The sequence below is a fragment of the Castor canadensis genome, chromosome 17, assembly GCF_047511655.1.
Source record: "Castor canadensis chromosome 17, mCasCan1.hap1v2, whole genome shotgun sequence".
NCBI classification, from domain to species: domain Eukaryota; kingdom Metazoa; phylum Chordata; class Mammalia; order Rodentia; family Castoridae; genus Castor; species Castor canadensis.
Genome location: NC_133402.1, coordinates 49,797,093 through 49,816,726, shown reverse-complemented (window position 1 = coordinate 49,816,726; position 19,634 = coordinate 49,797,093). Strand labels below are relative to the sequence as shown.

Here is a 19,634-nt window from a genome sequence, read left to right as displayed (position 1 = left end):
TGTTTAATGAACTGCTGTGGTTCAGCACATGTCAAGATGAGTAAGATAAGGATGGTGAAAGTGGTAGTCTGAGCTGTAGTATGGGTGGGAACCCTTGGCAAGGCAGCCCAATGTTTAGCACAGATGAATTCAGAGTTCAGTTTCCCTGTAGCCGTAGGTATCTGAGGATACTTTCCCTGTTCAGGCCTTTCCATGAAGGATGGTCTGCCTCAATTCCTCCAGCTCTGCCAGCACATTCATCAGAGTGGCCCCCAAGAATGAACTAGCGGATCTGAGTGGAGGCCCACAGGGCCAATTGGAGTGAATCTGCCTTAGTAGGAACCCAGCCACGGGTGTACTGGGCTCTCCTCAGTCACCCTGGCCTTGATGTACCTGCCAGGCACCATAGATATCCCAGGAGGCTCAGAAATAAAAGCCCAGCACTACTCACTCTACAATGAGACTTTTGGTCAGAGTCCAGGGCACAGTGCAGAAGGCTTCTACCTTGCTGCTAGGAGCTGTCCTGTCCTGCTACAATTTAACATTCTCATTGGCTAGGGGAACAAAAAGCCTAGGGAGAAAATTGTCCACAAAATGTGGCCTTCAGAGGGTTAGAATCACTCTCACATGCAGCTTCTGAGAGCTGGGCCACAATTTTCTATTAATAAAACCAACATTGTGTCTGTGTGGGCCAAGGATGCATTAGGACAGTTGAACTTACTGTCCCAGTTTTTGGGACAGGAAGTTATTAAACACCCTCTATCACTGGTAACAGCCTGCCTACATCACATTGGAATTAGCATGGCAGCAGGCTACCTGCCTAGATTCCAAAGCCCCTAGGACCAGTCACTGGCTTGGTGAATACTGCTCACCCTTCATACATGCTCTAGGGCCCTTCTGCCTATTTGGGGATCCTGTTCCTCCCCTTGCTCCTGGTCAGGACACCAAACCACTGCCTCAGGGACCAGGTTGATGCTAAGCCAACTGTCCCTGACAATTACAGGTGTTCTGATCAACAGGCAGCCCTGCTGGGTACAGTGGCTCAAGCCTGTTGAGAGGTAGAGATCAGAGAATTGCAGTTCAAGGCCAGCCTGGGGGAAAGGGAAGGAGGAGGGAGTGGGGTTCACAAGACCCTATCAAACAATGGCTGGGCTCAATGGGTCTGTCATCCCAGTCAGGGGGAAATGCAAAATAAGAGGATCTTTGTCCAGGCTGGCCTGGTCAACAAGAGAGACCCTATCTCAAAAATAATCAAAGCAGCTGGGCACTGTAACTCACATCTGTAATTCTAGCTGCTCAGGAAGCAGAGATGAGAAGGATTGTGGTTCGAAGCCGAAGGTGTAGGCCCTTCTGGAGCAGTGTTCAGAGGGGTCTGAAAGTCCAAGGAGGGCAAAGTGACTAGCATTTCTTCATGGTGAAAAGATGCCTGGCCAGGTGTGGGCCAGTCCTGGAAGTGCATGTACATTGCAGGACCCCATTAGCTGACCTCCCCCACATACTTAGCCCCTCCTGCAGAGGCCATTAATCAAGGGACAAAGAAGCAGCCACCATGATGGTCACATGGTGGCAGCAGAGAACCAACTGATGACTGTTGCACTACTAGCTCCAAATCTGGTGGGTGAGGTCATCTAGAAGGGTTTGTGAAATTTCCTCCCAAACTCCAGAAATGTCTCCAAACATCTGGAGCCAGGAAGGGGTTCATGAGAACCCCTGTCTGGACTCCAAGTGGAGTGTTTCATTTCAGTTTTGACCTGTGTGACTATCTTAAGTGTGTTAATCACGAGACACTGGACCTGTGCCATGGTTTTCTCTGGGTGTTTCTTCATTTCCGGGCCAATTCTAGTTAGGGGAGGGAGCACCTTTTATGTTTCCTTAAGCACAGTATCTTCTAGTCTATGGGTGTGGCTTTCCCATATTCTGTTTCCTCTTGGTCACTAGGTGCCCAGGGAGCTTGAGCCTGGAAGGAAGGGAAATCCTGCCCCTGGTAATTGTGTTGGGATGGGTATAGCCCAGCGTTTGTGGGGCCCAGGAGGGACCTGGCAGTACCAGAGTTTGAACTCAGGGCCTCATGCTTGTTAAGCAGGGGCTCTACTACTTGAGCCACTCCACCAACCCTTTCTCTGTTGGGTATCTTTGAGATAGGGTCTTGCTTTTATTGCCCGGGCTGGCTTTGAACTGCCATCCTCCTGGTCTCTGCCTCCTGAGTAGCTAGGATTATAGGCATGAACAACTTGTGCCCAGCTGGCACCATCTTAAAGGCCTCCTAGGATAAATGCCATCACACCTGTGAGCAGAGGAAGGGGAAATGGTGTTCCTTGAAGGAGGAACAGCATTTGTGAGGGTTTGGTTAGGAAGGGGATCTAGGCAGTGAGATGTATACTGGGTAAGGGATGGAAAAGGTAGAGCTTCCCAGGCTGGTCTGAATTCTATTGGGCTCCTTCTCCAGTCCTACTGACTGCAGCCCTAGGACCTACTGATGACAGCCCAGGGTCACTCTGTGAAACTTCTCCTCCTTCTAGAGCCCAGGCCCCACTGGGCTGAGGGGACTGTCAGACTAAGGATCCCCTCCTGTTGATGGAGACCACTTGCCAAGGGACAGCTGCTAAAGTCCAGATGAGGAGGATGGCAAAGCAAAACTAGGCACCACTACCTACCCATTCTGGAGAGAGAAACTCTGAGTAACTAACTAACAAACCATAACTACATTCTCATTCCAGAAACTGAGAAACTAAAACCCATACTTCCCCTATTGAGGGTGGAGGTGGGGGCAGAGGTCGTTAGGAAGAAGTCCCTTCCTAAGGCTAGTTTTGTGGGTTGCACCGCCTCTCATCCCCTCATCCTACAGTTTCCACATACTGAGGCTGCAGTGGAGGGTCCAGAGCTAGGGCTAGACCTGCACATAAATTGCCTCTGACTCTGTTTTCCAGTCAGCAGAGCCAGGCCCTATACTTTAACCATTATGACCCTCCCGAGAGCAAGCACATGGAATGATGGCCCCTGCCCAGAGAAGGTGGTACCCCACACAATCCCTTGCTCCCATATCTCTCCTCCACCTTCCACCCATTCCTGGTCCCTGTTCCCCATATGGTAGAACCTCCCAAACCAGGTCTGTGAACCAGTGTTTGAGGGTATTGCTGTAAATTAGCTCCAAGGGAAGAGAAGGTTGCCTTGTACTCTTCTCACCTCAACCAGGTGGGGGAATAGAATGGGATGGCCCAGGCCTGCTCACTTCCCTCGAGGCCATTCCATGCACACACCTGCACTGAGACCACTGAGAAATAGACTTCCAAGAGAAGGTGTAGGACCCAGGATTCCCAGGATAGGGAAGAATCAGGCTGAAAAGTTGGGTCTTTAACACCACGGCTCCGCCCATAGCCCCGCCCTGGGCCTGGCCGCGCCTTCTGGGCCCCAAGGCCTTGGATGGGCTTTGCTCAAAGCGGCAGCTCCTAGAGGCTCCAGATGAGGTAGCTCTTCATTTCCTGCCTGTGTCCGCCGGCATCAGGTGCTGAAACCCAAGGGCAGGGGAACGGGTTGGACTTTTCAGGAACCCGGGTAGAGGATCGGTTCCAGGGAGGGTTTCAGGGCCTCTGCTTAACGCTGTTCCCAGACTAGACCTGAGACCGCAAGGCTCCCCCAAGGGGCCCCAGCTCAGCCTCGATGGGGCTGCTCTGGCAGCTGTTACAGTACTGTATGCTGCTGCTGCCGCCGCCGCCGCAGCCGCCGCTGCTGCTCCTGCTGTTGCGGCTACCAGGTATGTCCACCGCGGGCTTAGACTGGCAATGCCCGCGCACGCCCTACGCCTCCTCCTGCGACTTTGACCTGAAGTACACGGTTCCCAGCTTCTCTGTGGGCGGACCGGTACAGGCCATTGCGACCTATGAGAACAGTATGGTTGGGAGTGCTGTGTTTGTGGCCACACGCAATCGCCTGCACGTGCTTGGACCTGACCTGCAATCTATCGAAAGTCTGGCCACCGGCCCCGTGGGGGACCCTGACTGCCAGACGTGTGCGGCCTGTGGCCCAGGCCCCCACGGTCCACCAAACGACACAGACACAATGGTGCTGGTGTTGGACCCTGGCTTGCCTGCGCTGATCAGCTGTGGGTCGAGCCTTCAAGGCCGCTGCTTCCTGCATGAACTGGAGCCCCGGGGAACAGCCCTGCACCTGGCAGCACCCGCCTGCCTCTTCTCAGCCTACCGAAACAGACCTGAGGACTGCCCAGACTGTGTGGCTAGCCCACTGGGCACGCGTGTGGTGGTGGTTGAGCAGGGCCGTGCTGCCTACCTCTATGTGGCATCCTCACTAGACGAAGCAGTGGCTGCCAGCTTCAGTCCACGTTCAGTGTCCATCCGACGGCTTAAAGCTGATGCCTCAGGATTCCAACCAGGCTTTCAGTCACTGTCAGTGCTGCCCAAGTACTTGGCTTCCTACCCAATTGAATACGTGCACAGCTTCCATGTGGGAGATTTTGTTTACTTTCTGACCGTGCAACCTACCAGCGTGACAAGCCCTGCTGGTAACCTGCAAACGCGTGTGGCGCGACTCAATGCTGTGGAGCCGGAGTTGGGTGAATACCGGGAACTGATCCTCGACTGCCATTTTGCACCTAAACGTCGCCGCAGGGCCCTGGAGGGCACACATCCCTATCGGATCACAAAGCCCTACTCGGTGCTAAAGGCTGCCCACACTGCTCCTGTGGGCGCCCAACTTGCTCTTGAGCTGAATGTCCCAGAGGGTCATGAAGTCCTATTTGGAGTCTTTGTGGCTGACAGGGATGATTACCCTGGCATGGGCCCCAAATCTGTGGTCTGTGCCTTTGCTATTTACCTGATAGACACCCTGATCAATAAGGGTGTGGAGCACTGTTGTGAGTCCTCTATCAAGGGTTACCCTCATCTCCAGCGAGGCCTGGACTTCTTCCAGTCACCTACTTTTTGCCCCAATCCGGTGAGCAGAAAGAAGGGGCCCTCACCTGTGAGCAGTCTGTGGGTGTCTGAACAAAGACTGCTTCCCTTTCCCTCACTGAGAGGGTCTAGGAGGGGGAAGGCAGGCAGAAAGCAGCATTCTATTCTATGCAATTCCTAAGTGCTGGGGGTGGAGTGAGAAATCAACTAAACAGAAGCTACACTGGAGACTCATCTTCCAGCCAGGCTGGTCCCTATTGTTACCTCATTTTGCTCTTTCACACTGTCTGTTATCATGGCTTCTGATTTTTTTTTATATTTTTTTATTTTTTAGTACTGGTGTTTGAACTCAGAGCTGGTCCACCAGCCCTTTTATATGATTTCTTTTTTTTTTTTTTTTTTTTTTGAGATAGGGTCTCATAAACTATTTGCCTGGGCTGGTTTCAAACTGTGATCCTCCTGATCTCTACCTCCTAAGTATCTAGGATTACAGGCATGAGCCACCCACACCTGGCATAGCTTCTGATTTTTTAAGGTGTTTTCCCTTGGTTATGTGAGGGTGGGATTGTATCATAATTGTCTCTTTGCCAGCACAGTACCCAAAGTTCTGGGTTGAATGATGGGCATTCCCTCCAATCTGTCTACCATCTGTACCTTCAGGGATACACACAGAAATACAAATACACAGGCAGATACTTATAGTCACACAAACTCATAGCTGCGTGTCAAAATAGTTTCACTTTCCTTATGGGAGCAATTGTTTTGCTCTGCTTTCCAAAGGGAAAGGGGCAGGAGCTATCAAAGAACCCCAACCCCAACCCCACTAGGTTCCAGGGAATTTTCTGGACTTTGGAAGTCTGGCAGCTTTTTGGGCAGCCTGAATAATTTGTGCTTTACTAACCCATTTTCCATGGGTTGATTGGAGGCGGACTCTGGTTATGTGGGAAGGCAGCTTGGTTCTAAAAGTTTCTGGGAGCCTCACCCCAGGCTTGTGCAAGCAGCTATAAACTTCTAGGAATGACAGTAAAGACTTAGGACAGGCTACTTGGAATTGACCCACCCAAGACTTTCTACTGCTATAGCTAAGACCCCATATCAGACCCTACCTAGGTTCTCTCCCTATGTCAGGGAGGGAGAATAGAATCAAACAGCATTCCTTAAAATGCCGTCCTAAGGAGCTGGGGTTGGAACTCAGTGGTAGAATATGTGCAAGGCCTGAGGGAGGAAAACATGCTAATCTGAGGACAAAACAAAACTGATTCTTTAAAGCCATTGCAATAGTCACATCACAGATTATAAAAGATTAGGTCAAGGAAATGGGTTGAGTGGCTTTTCATCTAGCTGACTCATAACTACTGCTCTGAGTCTCTCTGGCCACCTGGTGCCCCTAACCCTGCTCCTTTCCAGCTCCAATCAATGCCCCAGAGGTAAAGAACTTACACCCAGTGCTGCCAGGGAAGAATCTTCAGCCTTCCTCCTTAAACTGAGACATCTGGGTTGAAAGACCTTAGAGGAGGGAAATTTTGACTGGGCCTAGACAAGCCCTGCCTGGCTCTACCTTCTTCCCTCTGGGGAGTCAGAACCTCTCCTAACCTGGATAGTGGTCAGTGGGTTAGAAGATAACCAGTACAGCTGGGCAGTGCCATGCACCAGGAGGACTAATCTTGGGCCTTGCCCACAGGCTAGCCTGGCCCCCGGAAGAGGTGTAAACCAGTGTTTATTTAATGACTCAAGGCATGTGACTGATGGGGCAGTACAGCGCTGTGTGGTTCGCCGCAGGGCTGGTGGGTTCATGGAGGGTATGGGTCCTCCATTGGGGGCATTGTACACTTAAGGCCAATATTTTCAGGAGCTTAGGGCCTCTAGTCAAGCCTAGGACCCAGAGCTAAGGCTCTGGGGCCTAGAAGCAGGAAAACAGAGTGTGGGCCTGGCTAGGTTAGCACTTCTTTTCAGCTCCAGAGCCCCACCTGTCCCTGAGTCATGATGAAAACACCTGGCACACTTCTGGCTAGGGCCAGGCCCTTTTCCTTATCAAGTGAAGACAAAGTCCCAGTTGCCACCCACTCAGGCTACAGCCCAGGGTGTGTGGGGTTTCTAGACTCAGCTCTATACTTGCTCTTTTCTCCTTACCCTAGGACCTGCTCAGCACTTAGGTGCAGAAATGGGTTAATTCCACATGGTCTGATGGAGGCTTTGAGGTTTCTGCCTTAAGGAATGCCTGGCCAGGAGACTCCTAAGCATATATGGCTGGTTGAGCCTTTCCTGCCCCTCCAACCCAGTCCCAATATCTTAAATTCATACCCTGGCTTCCTACTTTCCCAGGAGCTTCCACAGCCCTACCCTGGAAGTGCAGCCCCAAAGACCCCCTTGCTAGGTGCATGGGAGAAGTGTCTTCCTAACCTCTGAGGCTTAGCCCAGCATTCCAGGCTATAGATTTGGTTTACCCCTTTTGTACAAGTGGTACAAAAAGGTAGCAGGAGCAGCTGGATGTTCAGGAGGACCTTTGGATTCTTGGGGAGAAGGACTGTGTTACTAAGTTGTGCTGGCAAGAGTTCAACCCTTTACAAAAGTAGAGAAACAGAAAGAAGCCCAAAAAACCAGTTTGCTGAAGTGCAGATGCAGGGCTGGGGCAGAGCCGGCAGGGGGCAGGAGAGAACTCTCATTAAGAGCACAGACTTCCCCTTCCTCTCTGAAATGGTTGTGAAGCCTTGGACAAGTGTAACTAAATCTCTGAGACTGTTTTCACTTTACAGGGTGGTTGTGGGCTAAATTGTGTCTCAAGTGGTAGAGTGCCTGCTGGCAAATACAGGGTGGTTGTGAGAATGGAATGGGGCTAGGTCTGTAATTAGAGAGACCCTGTCTCAAAAAAAAAAAAAAGTCAGGTGCTAGTGGCTCACTCCTATAATCCTAGCTAATTTGAGAGACTGAGATTGGGAGGTTAGAGATTCAAGGCCAGCCCAGGCAAATGTTCATGAGACTCCCCCCCCCCCATCTCCAAAATAACAAGAGCAAAATGGACTGGAGGTATGGCTCATACAGTAGAGTGCCTGCTACGTAAGCATGAAGCCCTGAGTTCAAACACCAGTCTCACCAAAAAAAAAAAAAAAAAAAAAAAAGACTCAGTAATTCTACCAAAATGGGCATGACAGTGTAGGGTAGAGAGTAGGGAAGCTGGCCTTCTGGCCTAGGCCTCTTTTCTTCCCTGCCCTTGCTATCTCTAAGAGTCATAGTTGGGTAGGATGGGCAGGTAATAGGCAGACCCAGAGCCTTCTCTAGTCAGGCCAGGTAAGGGGTGGGATTTTGTTATCACTGACAAAGGCCCCAAAGGGTCAGTGTACTGAGCTGAATCCTGACTCTCTTTCTTCCCTGACCCTTCCCAGCCTGTCCCAGAGGCCCCCAACCCCAGCATCAGCTGCTATCACTTCCCTCTGTTGGTCAGCGACAGCTTCACACGTGTAGACCTATTCAATGGGCTGTTAGGACCAGTGCAGGTTACTGCACTGCATGTGACACGCTTTGGCAACAGCACAGTGGCCCACATGGGCACGATGGATGGGCGTATCCTGCAGGTAGGTACCTCACCCCACAACCCTCTGGCCCCATGTTCCTGTCCCTATCCCTGTTTTGCTCACAGCTGATATATCCCAGGTGGAGATATTCAGGTCACTCAGCTACTTGGTATATGTGTCCAACTTCTCACTGAGCAGTAGTGGACAGCCCATTCAACGGGATGTCAGTCGCCTCGGGGACCACCTACTCTTCACATCTGGGGACCAGGTGAGGTGGGCAGGGTCACAGCCTGAGCCTGAGTTGTAGGACCACAGCCTCTCTGTCCAATTCAGGGAGGCATTGACACACAGGTCTTACTCCCTAGTCTACAATGAGACCAGGAGGGTCTATGGGGTCCACTTCCTTCCTCCAGCCATCCTGAGCCACCTATTTGTCACCTAAAGGTCTACAAGGTACCTATCCAGGGCCCTGGCTGCCACCACTTTCTTACCTGCTGGCGTTGCCTATGGGCACAGCGTTTCATGGGCTGTGGCTGGTGTGGGAACATGTGTGGACGGCAGAAGGATTGTCCTGGCTCCTGGCAACAGGACCATTGTCCACCTGTGTTTACTGAGGTACAGCTTCCTTGGCAGGGAACGGATAAGGATGGTGCAAGCGGAGCCTGGAGTGTGTGTGTGTGTGGGGGTACTCAATAAGTGTTGACCATGGTTTTCCTCAGGTCTGGAATGCTCTCGGCATTTATAAGGAGGGCCTTCTTGGCAGAGGAGACGGCACTTGCAAAGATTGGGAGGCAGGAAGATGCTTGAATGTAGAATAGCAAGTGACTGAAAATGGCTGGAGTGTGTGGCAGGGGACTCTGAGGGAAGCTGACAGAGACCAACTCACACAAGAACTCAAGTTATTTGTTTGCTCCACTTTAGTTCCATCCCCACAGTGGACCCCTAAGAGGCAGCACAAGGCTGACCTTGTGTGGCTCCTATTTCCACATGCAACCTGCTGGTCTGGTACCTGAGGGAACCCACCAGGTTACTGTGGGCCAAAGTCCCTGCTGGCTGCTGCCTAAGGACACCTCAGATCTCAGGTACAAACTGGTTCCTGCTCTTGCTATCTATCACTGCTGGGTGTAACCAAGCATCCTCTTTCCTGTCCTCTGTTTATTGGGGGAAAGGAGATTTGGTGCAAGCTGCAATTGCTCTGGCTTTTTTTTTGTGCCTGGGGAGATATCTCTGTCCTTGATGAGGCTGCATGTGAACTACCTGTCCCTTTAGTCATGGATTGGGCAAGGTAAGGCCCTGCCCCACTTGATCCTGCCTTCCTTGGAGGAAGGCCTGACATGGAGGAGATGCTATCCTCAAGCTCAGAAGATGCTTGTGACTTGTGGTGAGCATGAAGCTAGGCCTAGTGTGTGATTCCCTGGCTTCGTGGGTTCCCCTGATGCCCCAGGTCAGTGAACGACAAAGAATTTGAAGAGGAGCTCGAATGTGAGCTGGAGCCCTTGGGCACCCAAACAGCAGGGATTACCAACGTCAGCTTCACCGTGACCAACATGCCACCAGGCAGGCACTTCCGGGTAGATGGCACCACTGTGCTAGGAGGCTTCTCTTTCATGGTGAGGTGACCTTACCCTATCTGTGCTCTTGCCTAGTGGGCAGTACAAGAAGGGAAGGGCTTAGAGTGGAGGACTTGTTCAGCTAATCTACCTCTCTGCCCTCTTAGGAACCAGTGCTGACAGCAGTATATCCCCTCTTTGGCCCACGGGCAGGGGGCACCTATCTCACCCTTGAAGGTCAGAGCCTATCTGTAGGCACTAGCTGGGCTGTGCTGGTCAATGGAACTCAGTGCCAGCTGGAACAGTAAGTGTCAACAGGAAAGGGAATAGGATATCACAGGTCTCCACTGCTGTGGCTCCAACTTCTACCTGTACTCTGCTGGTCTGGTATTTAAGGGGACCTGTCAGGTCACTGTGGGCCAAAGCCCCTACCTACTGCTGCCTAGGGGCACTTCAAATCTTAGGTATTAAAAAAAAAAAAAAAAGAAAAGAAAAGAAAAAAAATCTTAGGTATAATCTGGTTCCTGCCCTCCCTATCCCTGTGGCAAGCATCTCCTCCCTGTGACATCCTGTCCTCTATTCCCACCCAGGAAGCCTCAGCAGGTGGGGACCTAGATCCTGTTAGGGTGGACAGAACAGGGCTCAGTCATATGGTCAGTATGAGGAGGAGTTCCAGAAGAAGAATCTGCTGCCCCTTCTGGCTGGAGGCAAGAAAACTCATCAGAGTCCACTGGCTCCACCCAAGGCTGTGGAGAACCTGTTGCTTCCCTGCCCTCTTAGCACCCTAACTTTAGACATATTTATGGAGTGTGGATGAGTGGGAGACAACCAACAGAGGAAGTACACAGTATTAGTAGGCTCCTGGAGGAAGTAAACCTGGCCATGATAAGGGGGGTGCCCCTGAGCCAATCCATCATTCCTGCAGGGTCAGCGAGTGGCAGATTTTATGTGCCACACCTCCTGGGGCTGTCACAGCCAGTGTTCCCCTTCGCCTGCAGATAGGAGGTGCTGAGGTGCCTGGTAACTGGACCTTCCACTACCAGGAAGACCCTATCGTGCTGGGCATCAGTCCCAATTGTGGCTACACGTAAGTGCCACCTCCCTATCCATACTGTCCTCTGAGGAATAAGGGAGCCAGCCTCAGAGAGCACCCAAAACATACCATCTTGCTGTCTTCTACAGTGGCTCCCATGTCACCATCCACGGCCAGCATCTGACTTCAGCATGGCACCTAGTGCTATCATTCCAAGACGGGCAAAGGACAGTGGAGAACAGGGTTAACAGATATTGGCCAGGAGGGAGGAAGGCTGGGCCAATCCCCTGAGCTCCATTCCCACCCTATACTGGGCTGAGACTGGGGTACCCAGTTAGACATTTGCCTAACTACTCTCATTTGTGTTCCAGCAGTGTACAGGGAGGCTTCCAGATCAGCATCACTGCCACCTACCTGAATATGTAGTCCAAAGCCCCCAAGGGTGGGCAGCAGGGAATCTGAGTGTCCGGGCTGATGGAGCTGCTGGCTTCACACTGCCTGGCTTTCGCTTCCATCCTCCACCCCGTCCACCCAGTACTGATATAGCACCACTGAAGTCTGAGGAATATGCCATTAAGTTCGAGGTAGGTGTGGGGTATGGGGTAGGCATGGTGAGGGATTAAAAGATGAGGGCCTGGACACTAGCTGATCCTCATTACTGTCTCTGCAGTATATCGGGCTGGGTGCTGTGGTAGACTGCGTGAGTGTGAATGTGACTGTTGGTGGTGAGACCTGCCAGCATGAGCTCCGGGGGGATGTGGTGGTCTGCCCTCTGACATCCTCCCTGCATCTTGACAAGGATGGCGCCCCATTGCAGGTAGGCAGCCCAGTTGGCCCTCCATGGGAAATAGGGTTCTAAGGGCCTTACAGGCTGGGCCTGAGCTGCCATCTGCTCCCAGGTCTGTGTGGATGGTGAATGTCACAAACTGGGCAGAGTAGTGCGATCAGGCCCAGAGGGGGTCCCACAGAGCGCACTCCTTATTGTCCTGCTCGTCATGGTCCTGCTCATGGCTACAATGGCCATAGCACTGATCTTCAGCTGCTGGTGGCGGAGGAATCAGCTAGGTGAGCTTCCTTCTCCCACCCTGATTTAGCTTCTACCTCCCAAACAGTGGCATCTCCAAGTCCCCTCACGCTCTCTCCACCAAGAACTTGATGGTATCCCTGGGTGGTACCCCTGTGGAGGTCAGTCCCCAAGAGTCTGGAGATGCTAATCACCAGGGATTATCTTTTCACAGTCCTTTCTCCCAACCTGGATGACTTGGCATCCTTGGACCAGACAGTTGGAGCCATGCCCTTGCCTACGATTCACCCAGGCTCTGACTACAGAAATGGCCTTGGTAAGATGTGTTAGAGGTGTTAGAAGTTAAGTCCATACCCTCCCCACAAGCCTCTCACTCTCTCCCTTACAGAACTCTCTGCCATTAATGATGTGGATTCCAGCACTTGGGTCCACACAGAATTCTCAGACAGCAAGGATGAATCCTGTGTCCCACTGCTGAGAACAGAGTCCATCCGGCTCAAGGACCTGGACACTGCACTCCTAGCAGAGGTCAAGGATGTACTGATTCCCCATGAGCGGGTAGTCACCCACAGTGACCAAGTCATTGGCAAAGGTATGGAGGCCAGGTTGGGAGGAGGGGCTGGGGTAGAGATGAAGTCCCAAGATGACATCAACTCAAAGAACAATTGAGCCAGACTCTGCTCTGGCCTTTTCACCAATCTGTGTGACTTCTCTGAGCCTCCATTTGCTCATCTGTGAAATGGGGATTAGGAGAATTCTGTCTTCAGTGGGTTCTGACATAAATTAAGTTGGCATAGGAGGGCTGCAAAAGGCTCTGCCATTGTGTGGCTGCTGCGTGGTTGCTTTTTCTTTTTTCTTTCTCTCCCTCCTTTCTCTCCTTCCTTCCTTCTTTCTTTCTTTTTTCATACTACACCATTTTATTTTATTTATTTTTTGGCAACACTGAGTTTTGAACTCAGAGCATCATGCTTGCTAGGCAGGCGCTCTCTCTTTTCTTTCTTTTTTGGGACAGGATCTTACTATGTAACTCAGGCTGGCCTTAAACTTTCTTTTTTTTTTTTTTATTGTTCATATGTGCATACAATGCTTGGGTCATTTCTCCCCCCTGCCCCCACCCCCTCCCTTACCACCCACTCTGCCCCCTCCCTCTCCCCCCTACCCCCTCAATACCCAGCAGAAACTATTTTACCCTTATTTCTAATTTTGTTGTAGAGAGAGTATAAGCCATAATAGGAAGGAACAAGGGTTTTTGCTGGTTGAAATAAGGATAGCTATACAGAGAGTTGACTCACATTAATTTCCTGTGCGTGTGTGTTACCTTCTAGGTTAATTCTTTTTGATCTAACCTTTTCTCTAGTTCCTGGTCCCCTTTTCCTATTGGCCTCAGTTGCTTTTAAGGTATCTGCTTTAGTTTCTCTGAGTTAAGGGCAACAAATGCTAGCTAGTTTTTTAGGTGTCTTACCTATCCTCACCCCTCCCTTGTGTGCTCTCACTTTATCATGTGCTCAAAGTCCAATCCCATTGTTGTGTTTGCCCTTGATCTAATGTCCACATATGAGGGAGAACATACGATTTTGGGTCTTTTGGGCCAGGCTAACCTCACTCAGAATGATGTTCTCCAATTCCATCCATTTACCAGCGAATGATAACATTTCGTTCTTCTTCATGGCTGCATAAAATTCCATTGTGTATAGATACCACATTTTCTTAATCCATTCGTCGGTGGTGGGGCATCTTGGCTGTTTCCATCACTCGGCTATTGTGAATAGTGCCACAATAAACATGGGTGTGCAGGTGCCTCTGGAGTAACCTGTGTCACAGTCTTTTGGGTATATCCCCAAGAGTGGTATTGCTGGATCAAATGGTAGATCAATGTCTAGCTTTTTAAGTAGCCTCCAAATTTTTTTCCAGAGTGGTTGTACTAGTTTACATTCCCACCAACAGTGTAAGAGGGTTCCTTTTTCCCCGCATCCTCACCAACACCTGTTGGTGGTGGTGTTGCTAATGATGGCTGTTCTAACAGGGGTGAGGTGGAATCTTAGTGTGGTTTTAATTTGCATTTCCTTTATTGCTAGAGATGGTGAGCATTTTTTCATGTGTTTTTTGGCCATTTGAATTTCTTCTTTTGAGAAAGTTCTGTTTAGTTCACTTGCCCATTTCTTTATTGGTTCATTAGTTTTGGGAGAATTTAGTTTTTTAAGTTCCCTATATATTCTGGTTATCAGTCCTTTGTCTGATGTATAGTTGGCAAATATTTTCTCCCACTCTGTGGGTGTTCTCTTCAGTTTAGAGACCATTTCTTTTGATGAACAGAAGCTTTTTAGCTTTATGAGGTCCCATTTATCTATGCTATCTCTTAGTTGCTGTGCTGCTGGGGTTCCATTGAGAAAGTTCTTACCTATACCTACTAACTCCAGAGTATTTCCTACTCTTTCCTGTATCAACTTTAGAGTTTGGGGTCTGATATTAAGATCCTTGATCCATTTTGAGTTAATATTGGTATAGGGTGATATACATGGATCTAGTTTCAGTTTTTTGCAGACTGCTAACCAGTTTTCCCAGCAGTTTTTGTTGAAGAGGCTGCTATTTCTCCATCGTATATTTTTAGCTCCTTTGTCAAAGACAAGTTGGTTATAGTTGTGTGGCTTCATATCTGGGTCCTCTATTCTGTTCCACTGGTCTTCATGTCTGTTTTTGTGCCAGTACCATGCTGTTTTTATTGTTATTGCTTTGTAATATAGTTTGGAGTCAGGTATTTGGCTTTAAACTTTCTATATAGCTCAAGTTGTATCAAACTCATGATCTTCCTGTGTCTATCTCCTGAGTGCTGGGATTACAGGTGTGTATCAACATACCTACCTGCTGTTTATTTGTAAAACCAGATTGGCCTGTTCGGTGCCCTGAGGTCCATTTTCCAAGGGGGTGCTGTGATCCTGGAGATTGGGTCCCCTCTCACAATCTTCCTTTCATCAGGCCACTTTGGAGTTGTCTACCATGGAGAATATACAGATGAGGCCCAGAATCAAATCCACTGTGCCATCAAGTCACTAAGTCGTAAGTGGAGTCAGAGGCTGGGAGGGTCATTGTTCCTCCTATATCACCACTTTACTGAGTGGCCCTGAGCAAAAGCCCTCCCCCATTTCCCCATCTGACCCTTATAAAGGACCTAACCTAAGCTACCCCACAGGTATCACAGAGGTACAGGAGGTGGAGGCCTTCCTGCGAGAGGGGTTGCTTATGCGTGGTCTGTGCCACCCAAATGTTCTGGCTCTCATTGGCATCATGCTGCCACCTGAGGGGCTGCCCCGTGTAGTGCTACCCTACATGCGCCATGGAGACCTGCTCCGGTTCATCCGATCACCTCAGCGGGTCAGTACTCAGCTGGCCCTGGGTGGGGGCGGTGAGGGGGTCAGCCTGCAGCTGTTCTTCCCTTGCTCATCAGTTCCACCTGTGCTCCCAGAACCCCACTGTGAAGGACCTCATCAGCTTTGGCCTGCAGGTAGCCCGTGGCATGGAGTACCTGGCTGAGCAGAAGTTTGTGCACAGGGACCTGGCTGCTCGGAACTGCATGTGAGTAGCTGGATGGAGTAGCTAAGGATGAAGCAAAGAGGCAGGTTATGAGGGTATGCAGCTGCCCTAAGCCACCTCAGAGAGGATAGGGCCCACTCTAGACTTTGCTATGCAGCCCTGGGCATATCCTCCTGTCTCTGGGTCTGTTTTTCTGTCTGCTCAGTGTAGGCTTGAGTGGTACACTGTGGTTCTGAAATTCTGTAAGAGCCTGCAACAGATGAGTTTAGGATCTTGTGGGGAATCAGTTCTAAGTGTGACTCCTTCCTCAGGCTAGATGAGTCGTTCACAGTCAAGGTGGCTGACTTTGGTCTAGCCCGTGATATTCTGGACAAGGAGTATTATAGTGTTCGACAACAACGCCATGCTCGCTTACCTGTCAAGTGGATGGCACTGGAGAGCCTTCAGACATACAGATTCACCACCAAATCTGATGTGGTAAGGCCTCACCTGCCTTAGGTCTATCTGGCCTACATGTCCTAGAACACTTGGCCTCACCTCTGCATGGTCTGAGTCCAGGGAATCCCCAGGTTAGGCAACCCCAACAGCTCATTTGTCCACCTTTTGGCAGATGTGAGATGGAATCTTGTGAGTGCAAGAGAGACTGTGAACTCCTTGGCTTCTCACAGACAACTCTGGGCAGCCAGCCCCAACTCTGGGCAGGCTGAGGTAGTGAGAGACAGAGAGGGAAGCACTTGCATGGTATTGGGAATGAGCTCTGAGTGGAGGTGGGCTCCTGAAATTCCAGCTGAAGGACTCTGGGAGGTAGAGGACTTGGAGCCTACCTGCCCTCAATTTTGAGTGATAGTTGAAGTCACCTCACCTCTCTCCTCCCACAGTGGTCATTTGGTGTGCTGTTGTGGGAACTGCTGACAAGGGGCGCCCCACCATATCCTCATATTGACCCTTTTGACCTCACCCAGTTCCTAGCCCGGGGTCGTCGTCTGCCCCAGCCTGAATATTGTCCCAATTCTCTGTGAGTATGTGGAGGTGGCAATGAGGAGGGAGTTGGGCCCCAGAGACAAGTAGGGGGCAGGAGACAGAGCAACCTGCCTTGCTTTCCCCGGCCCCCCCTACCCGCCACATACTGTGGTTTGAACTCAGGGCCTACACCTTGAGCCACTCTACCAGCCCATTTTTGTGAAGGGTTTTTTCGAGATAGGGTCTCTCAAACTATTTTCCTGGGCTGACTTCGAACCACAATCCTGATCTCTGCCTCCTGAGTAGCTAGGATTACAGGTGTGAGCCATGAGGACCCAGCCTGCCTTGCATTTGACTGACCCCCTGGTTGACCAAGAAAGGTATCCTCCCTGGGCCTCAGTTTCCTCATCTGTGCACTGACCTCACCCCCAAGCAGGGAAGGACACTGAGAGGACCTCTCAGTTGTCATAGTAACAGCATGCCAGTGGCTTGGTTTCCCAGCTTTCTTCTCCCTCCTCCTGCAACTCCAGCAAAGGGGGGCTATTTTCCATCTTTTCCACTCACATAACCTCAAACAAAGGTTCTATAGCTCCCACACCAGCTCCTCTGCAACTCAAGATCAGGGTTTTTTCACTGGCTGTAGCTTCAGATTCCTCATTCCTGAGGGATGGCAGCAACTATGTTGTCATCAGTGCCTATGGGGATGGCTTCTTAAACAGCAGCATGCCTCAGCTGTGTGGTTAGAACAGGAAAAACCAGGTCATAGGTAAAAGCCATTGATGGATGACTCCTGCTCCAAGTTGTGCTCCAGAATGGGTATGAGTAGTCCTTTCTTAAGGCTCTACTTGCCTTGGACTTGACCCTTATTGCCCTCTTCACTAATGCATATATGGTTTGAAGTAAGGGAAATTAACTTCCCTGCCTACCTGCATCCAGTGTAGGCTCCATGAACAAATGCAGGTGGAGATTTCTGTGTGGAGCTTCATTGGTAGGTTGGGGGAAAAGGAAGCAAACTGGGCAGAAGGACAGGGTGACTGTGATACAGACATGAGAGAGGATGTAGCCTATCCCACAGGACTCCTTGATCTGGGCTGGCCCTTCAAAGTTTTCTGCAATTGAGACCAAGGGGCTGGGTCTTTGTATCAGGCATTAGTCAGTCACTGGTCACAGGCTGTTCCCTGGTGAGGGGTGTGATAGGGGAAGGCAGTTCTCTTCTGCCTAGAGAGGGTTTGAGAGCCATTAACAGCCAACACTCCTAGCCACTGGGAAAATGAATCTGGGTGGCACAGCACAGTTTCCACTATACCAGGGCAAGTTCCTTTTCTTTGCTGGGCTTCAGTTTGCTCATCTGTAAAGTGGGGATGATAATAGTTTTGTCCTCAGAATGTCTTAGATGTATGTGATATACTGTTTGTAGAATACTAAGACTATCATTTAAAGGATGACATTCCCAAGATAATGGGACATACTCTATGAAAACCCAGAGAGCCTCTGCTTCAGATCCATGGTGCCCCTGGTGCTGCCCAAATGCACTCTCTCTTTTTTTTTTTTCTTGGTGGCACTGGAGTTTGAACTTAGGGCTAGGCAGATGCTCTTACCCCTTGAGCCACTCCACCAGCCATTTTTTGTGATGAGGCTTTTTTTTTTTTTTTTTTTTTTTTTTTGCAGTACTGGGGCTTGAACTCGGGGCCTTCACTTTGAGCCATTCCACCAGCCCTATTTTTTTGTGAAGGGTTTTTTGAGATAGGGTCTCCAGCCAGGATCTTCCTGATCTCTGCCTCCTGAGTAGCTAGGATTATAGACATGAGCCACCAGCACCCAGCAGATGAGTTTTTTCAAGATAAGGTCTCACAAAACTATTTTCCTGGGGCTAGCTTCGAACCTTGATCCTCCTGATCTCTGCCTCCTGAGTAGCTAGGATTACAGGCATGAGCCACTGGTACCCAACCAAATGCTCTTCTTTCAGGACTTAAATCCCCATTTTATTTCCTTCTTGGAAGAGGAGGTATGATGGTAATCATGTTAGTGTGTGAGCTGGACCCTCTGATAAGTGCTTCACAGGTGACTTCTCACCTTGTACCCCTACTGTTCTATGATCAGAAGAGGACTTGGAGGCACAGAAAGGTTAAGAAACTTGACCAAGATCACATAACCTAGGCCCCAGGTCACAAAAGCTAAAGCTCTTAACCTCTGAGGTACTTGGACCACTGGCAGGGTGAGGAGGCAGAACTGCAATGGAAATTATAGTGAAAAGACCTTCCCCTGATTGGGCAATGCTAGTACTGTCTTAATTGGGCACTGGGCCCTGTCAAGTGTTGTCAGCCCTGTTTGGCCCCAAAGGGGTTTAACAGAATCCCTGGATAGGGGTGTGCCCTAGCCCTGATTACCATCTCCTTCTTCTTTCCTTTTTGGCAGTACTAAGGTTTGAACTCAAGGTCTCACACTTGCCAGGCAGGTGGTCTACCACTTGAGTCATGTCTCCAGCCTGACACCCCCTTCTCTTATAGGTACCAACTGATGCAGCAATGCTGGGAGGCAGACCCGGCAGTGCGACCCACCTTCAGAGCACTAGTGGTGGAAATGGAACAGGTAGTAGCCTCACTGCTTGGGGACCACTATGTAAAGCTTTCTGCAGCCTACGTGAACTTCAACCCCGGCGCCTTGGTTGAAGAGAATGTGCTCCCAGAACAGCCACAGTCTTCACCTATGCTCAGCAGCACATCCAGGCCCCGGCCCCGGCCCCTCTCAGAGCCACTGCTGTTCTCTTGACCTAAGCCCTACACAGGCCCATAGATGCTAGACCCATTTAGCAGCTTTGAGCTAAACCCAAGCTGCCTCTGGGCCATTTCAGGGTAGAGGGCATTGAACCCCCCATCTTGTCCCTATATTTTAACCTTCAGAGGCCATAGGATATGAGCAGAGCACATTTGGTCCCAAACTCCACAGAATGAGTCCTGAAGGTGATTCTTCTAGAGTACATATTTATGGAATGCCTGCTGGGTACCCTGCCTGCTGGACACTGGGGACTCAGCAGTGACCACAGAGATACTACCCTTTGAACCAGTAAAAAAAAAAAAGAATATTCAAGTGCAGATTGTGGCAAATGCTGTGGGAGATAGGAGGCTGCCTTACAGGAATGGAGAACTT

At 50.3% G+C, this 19,634-nt stretch overlaps 1 protein-coding gene across 5 annotated transcripts; it reads left to right on the top strand.

The window, feature by feature from the left end:
• Positions 1–3,127: 3,127 nt before the first annotated feature.
• Positions 3,128–19,567, top strand: Mst1r (macrophage stimulating 1 receptor). Of its 5 annotated transcripts, none has more exons than XM_020173456.2 (20): positions 3,133–4,926; positions 8,264–8,452; positions 8,532–8,660; positions 8,837–9,007; positions 9,314–9,474; positions 9,837–10,002; positions 10,110–10,246; positions 10,868–11,029; positions 11,125–11,218; positions 11,350–11,559; positions 11,646–11,792; positions 11,875–12,040; positions 12,214–12,315; positions 12,388–12,591; positions 14,973–15,053; positions 15,187–15,368; positions 15,460–15,569; positions 15,839–16,004; positions 16,406–16,542; positions 18,995–19,567. In XM_020173456.2, the coding sequence occupies exons 1-20, from the start codon at positions 3,637–3,639 to the stop codon at positions 19,254–19,256; spliced, it is 4,266 nt and encodes a 1,421-aa protein (XP_020029045.2). In that variant the 5' UTR covers positions 3,133–3,636; the 3' UTR covers positions 19,257–19,567. The 5 variants fall into 5 exon arrangements, 4 of the variants coding, with proteins under 4 accessions (XP_073915165.1, XP_020029045.2, XP_073915164.1 ...); XM_074059063.1 differs by having other exon boundaries at positions 11,347–11,559; XM_074059064.1 differs by lacking the exon at positions 16,406–16,542 and having other exon boundaries at positions 3,128–4,926; positions 11,347–11,559.
• The last annotated feature ends 67 nt before the right edge of the window (positions 19,568–19,634 follow it).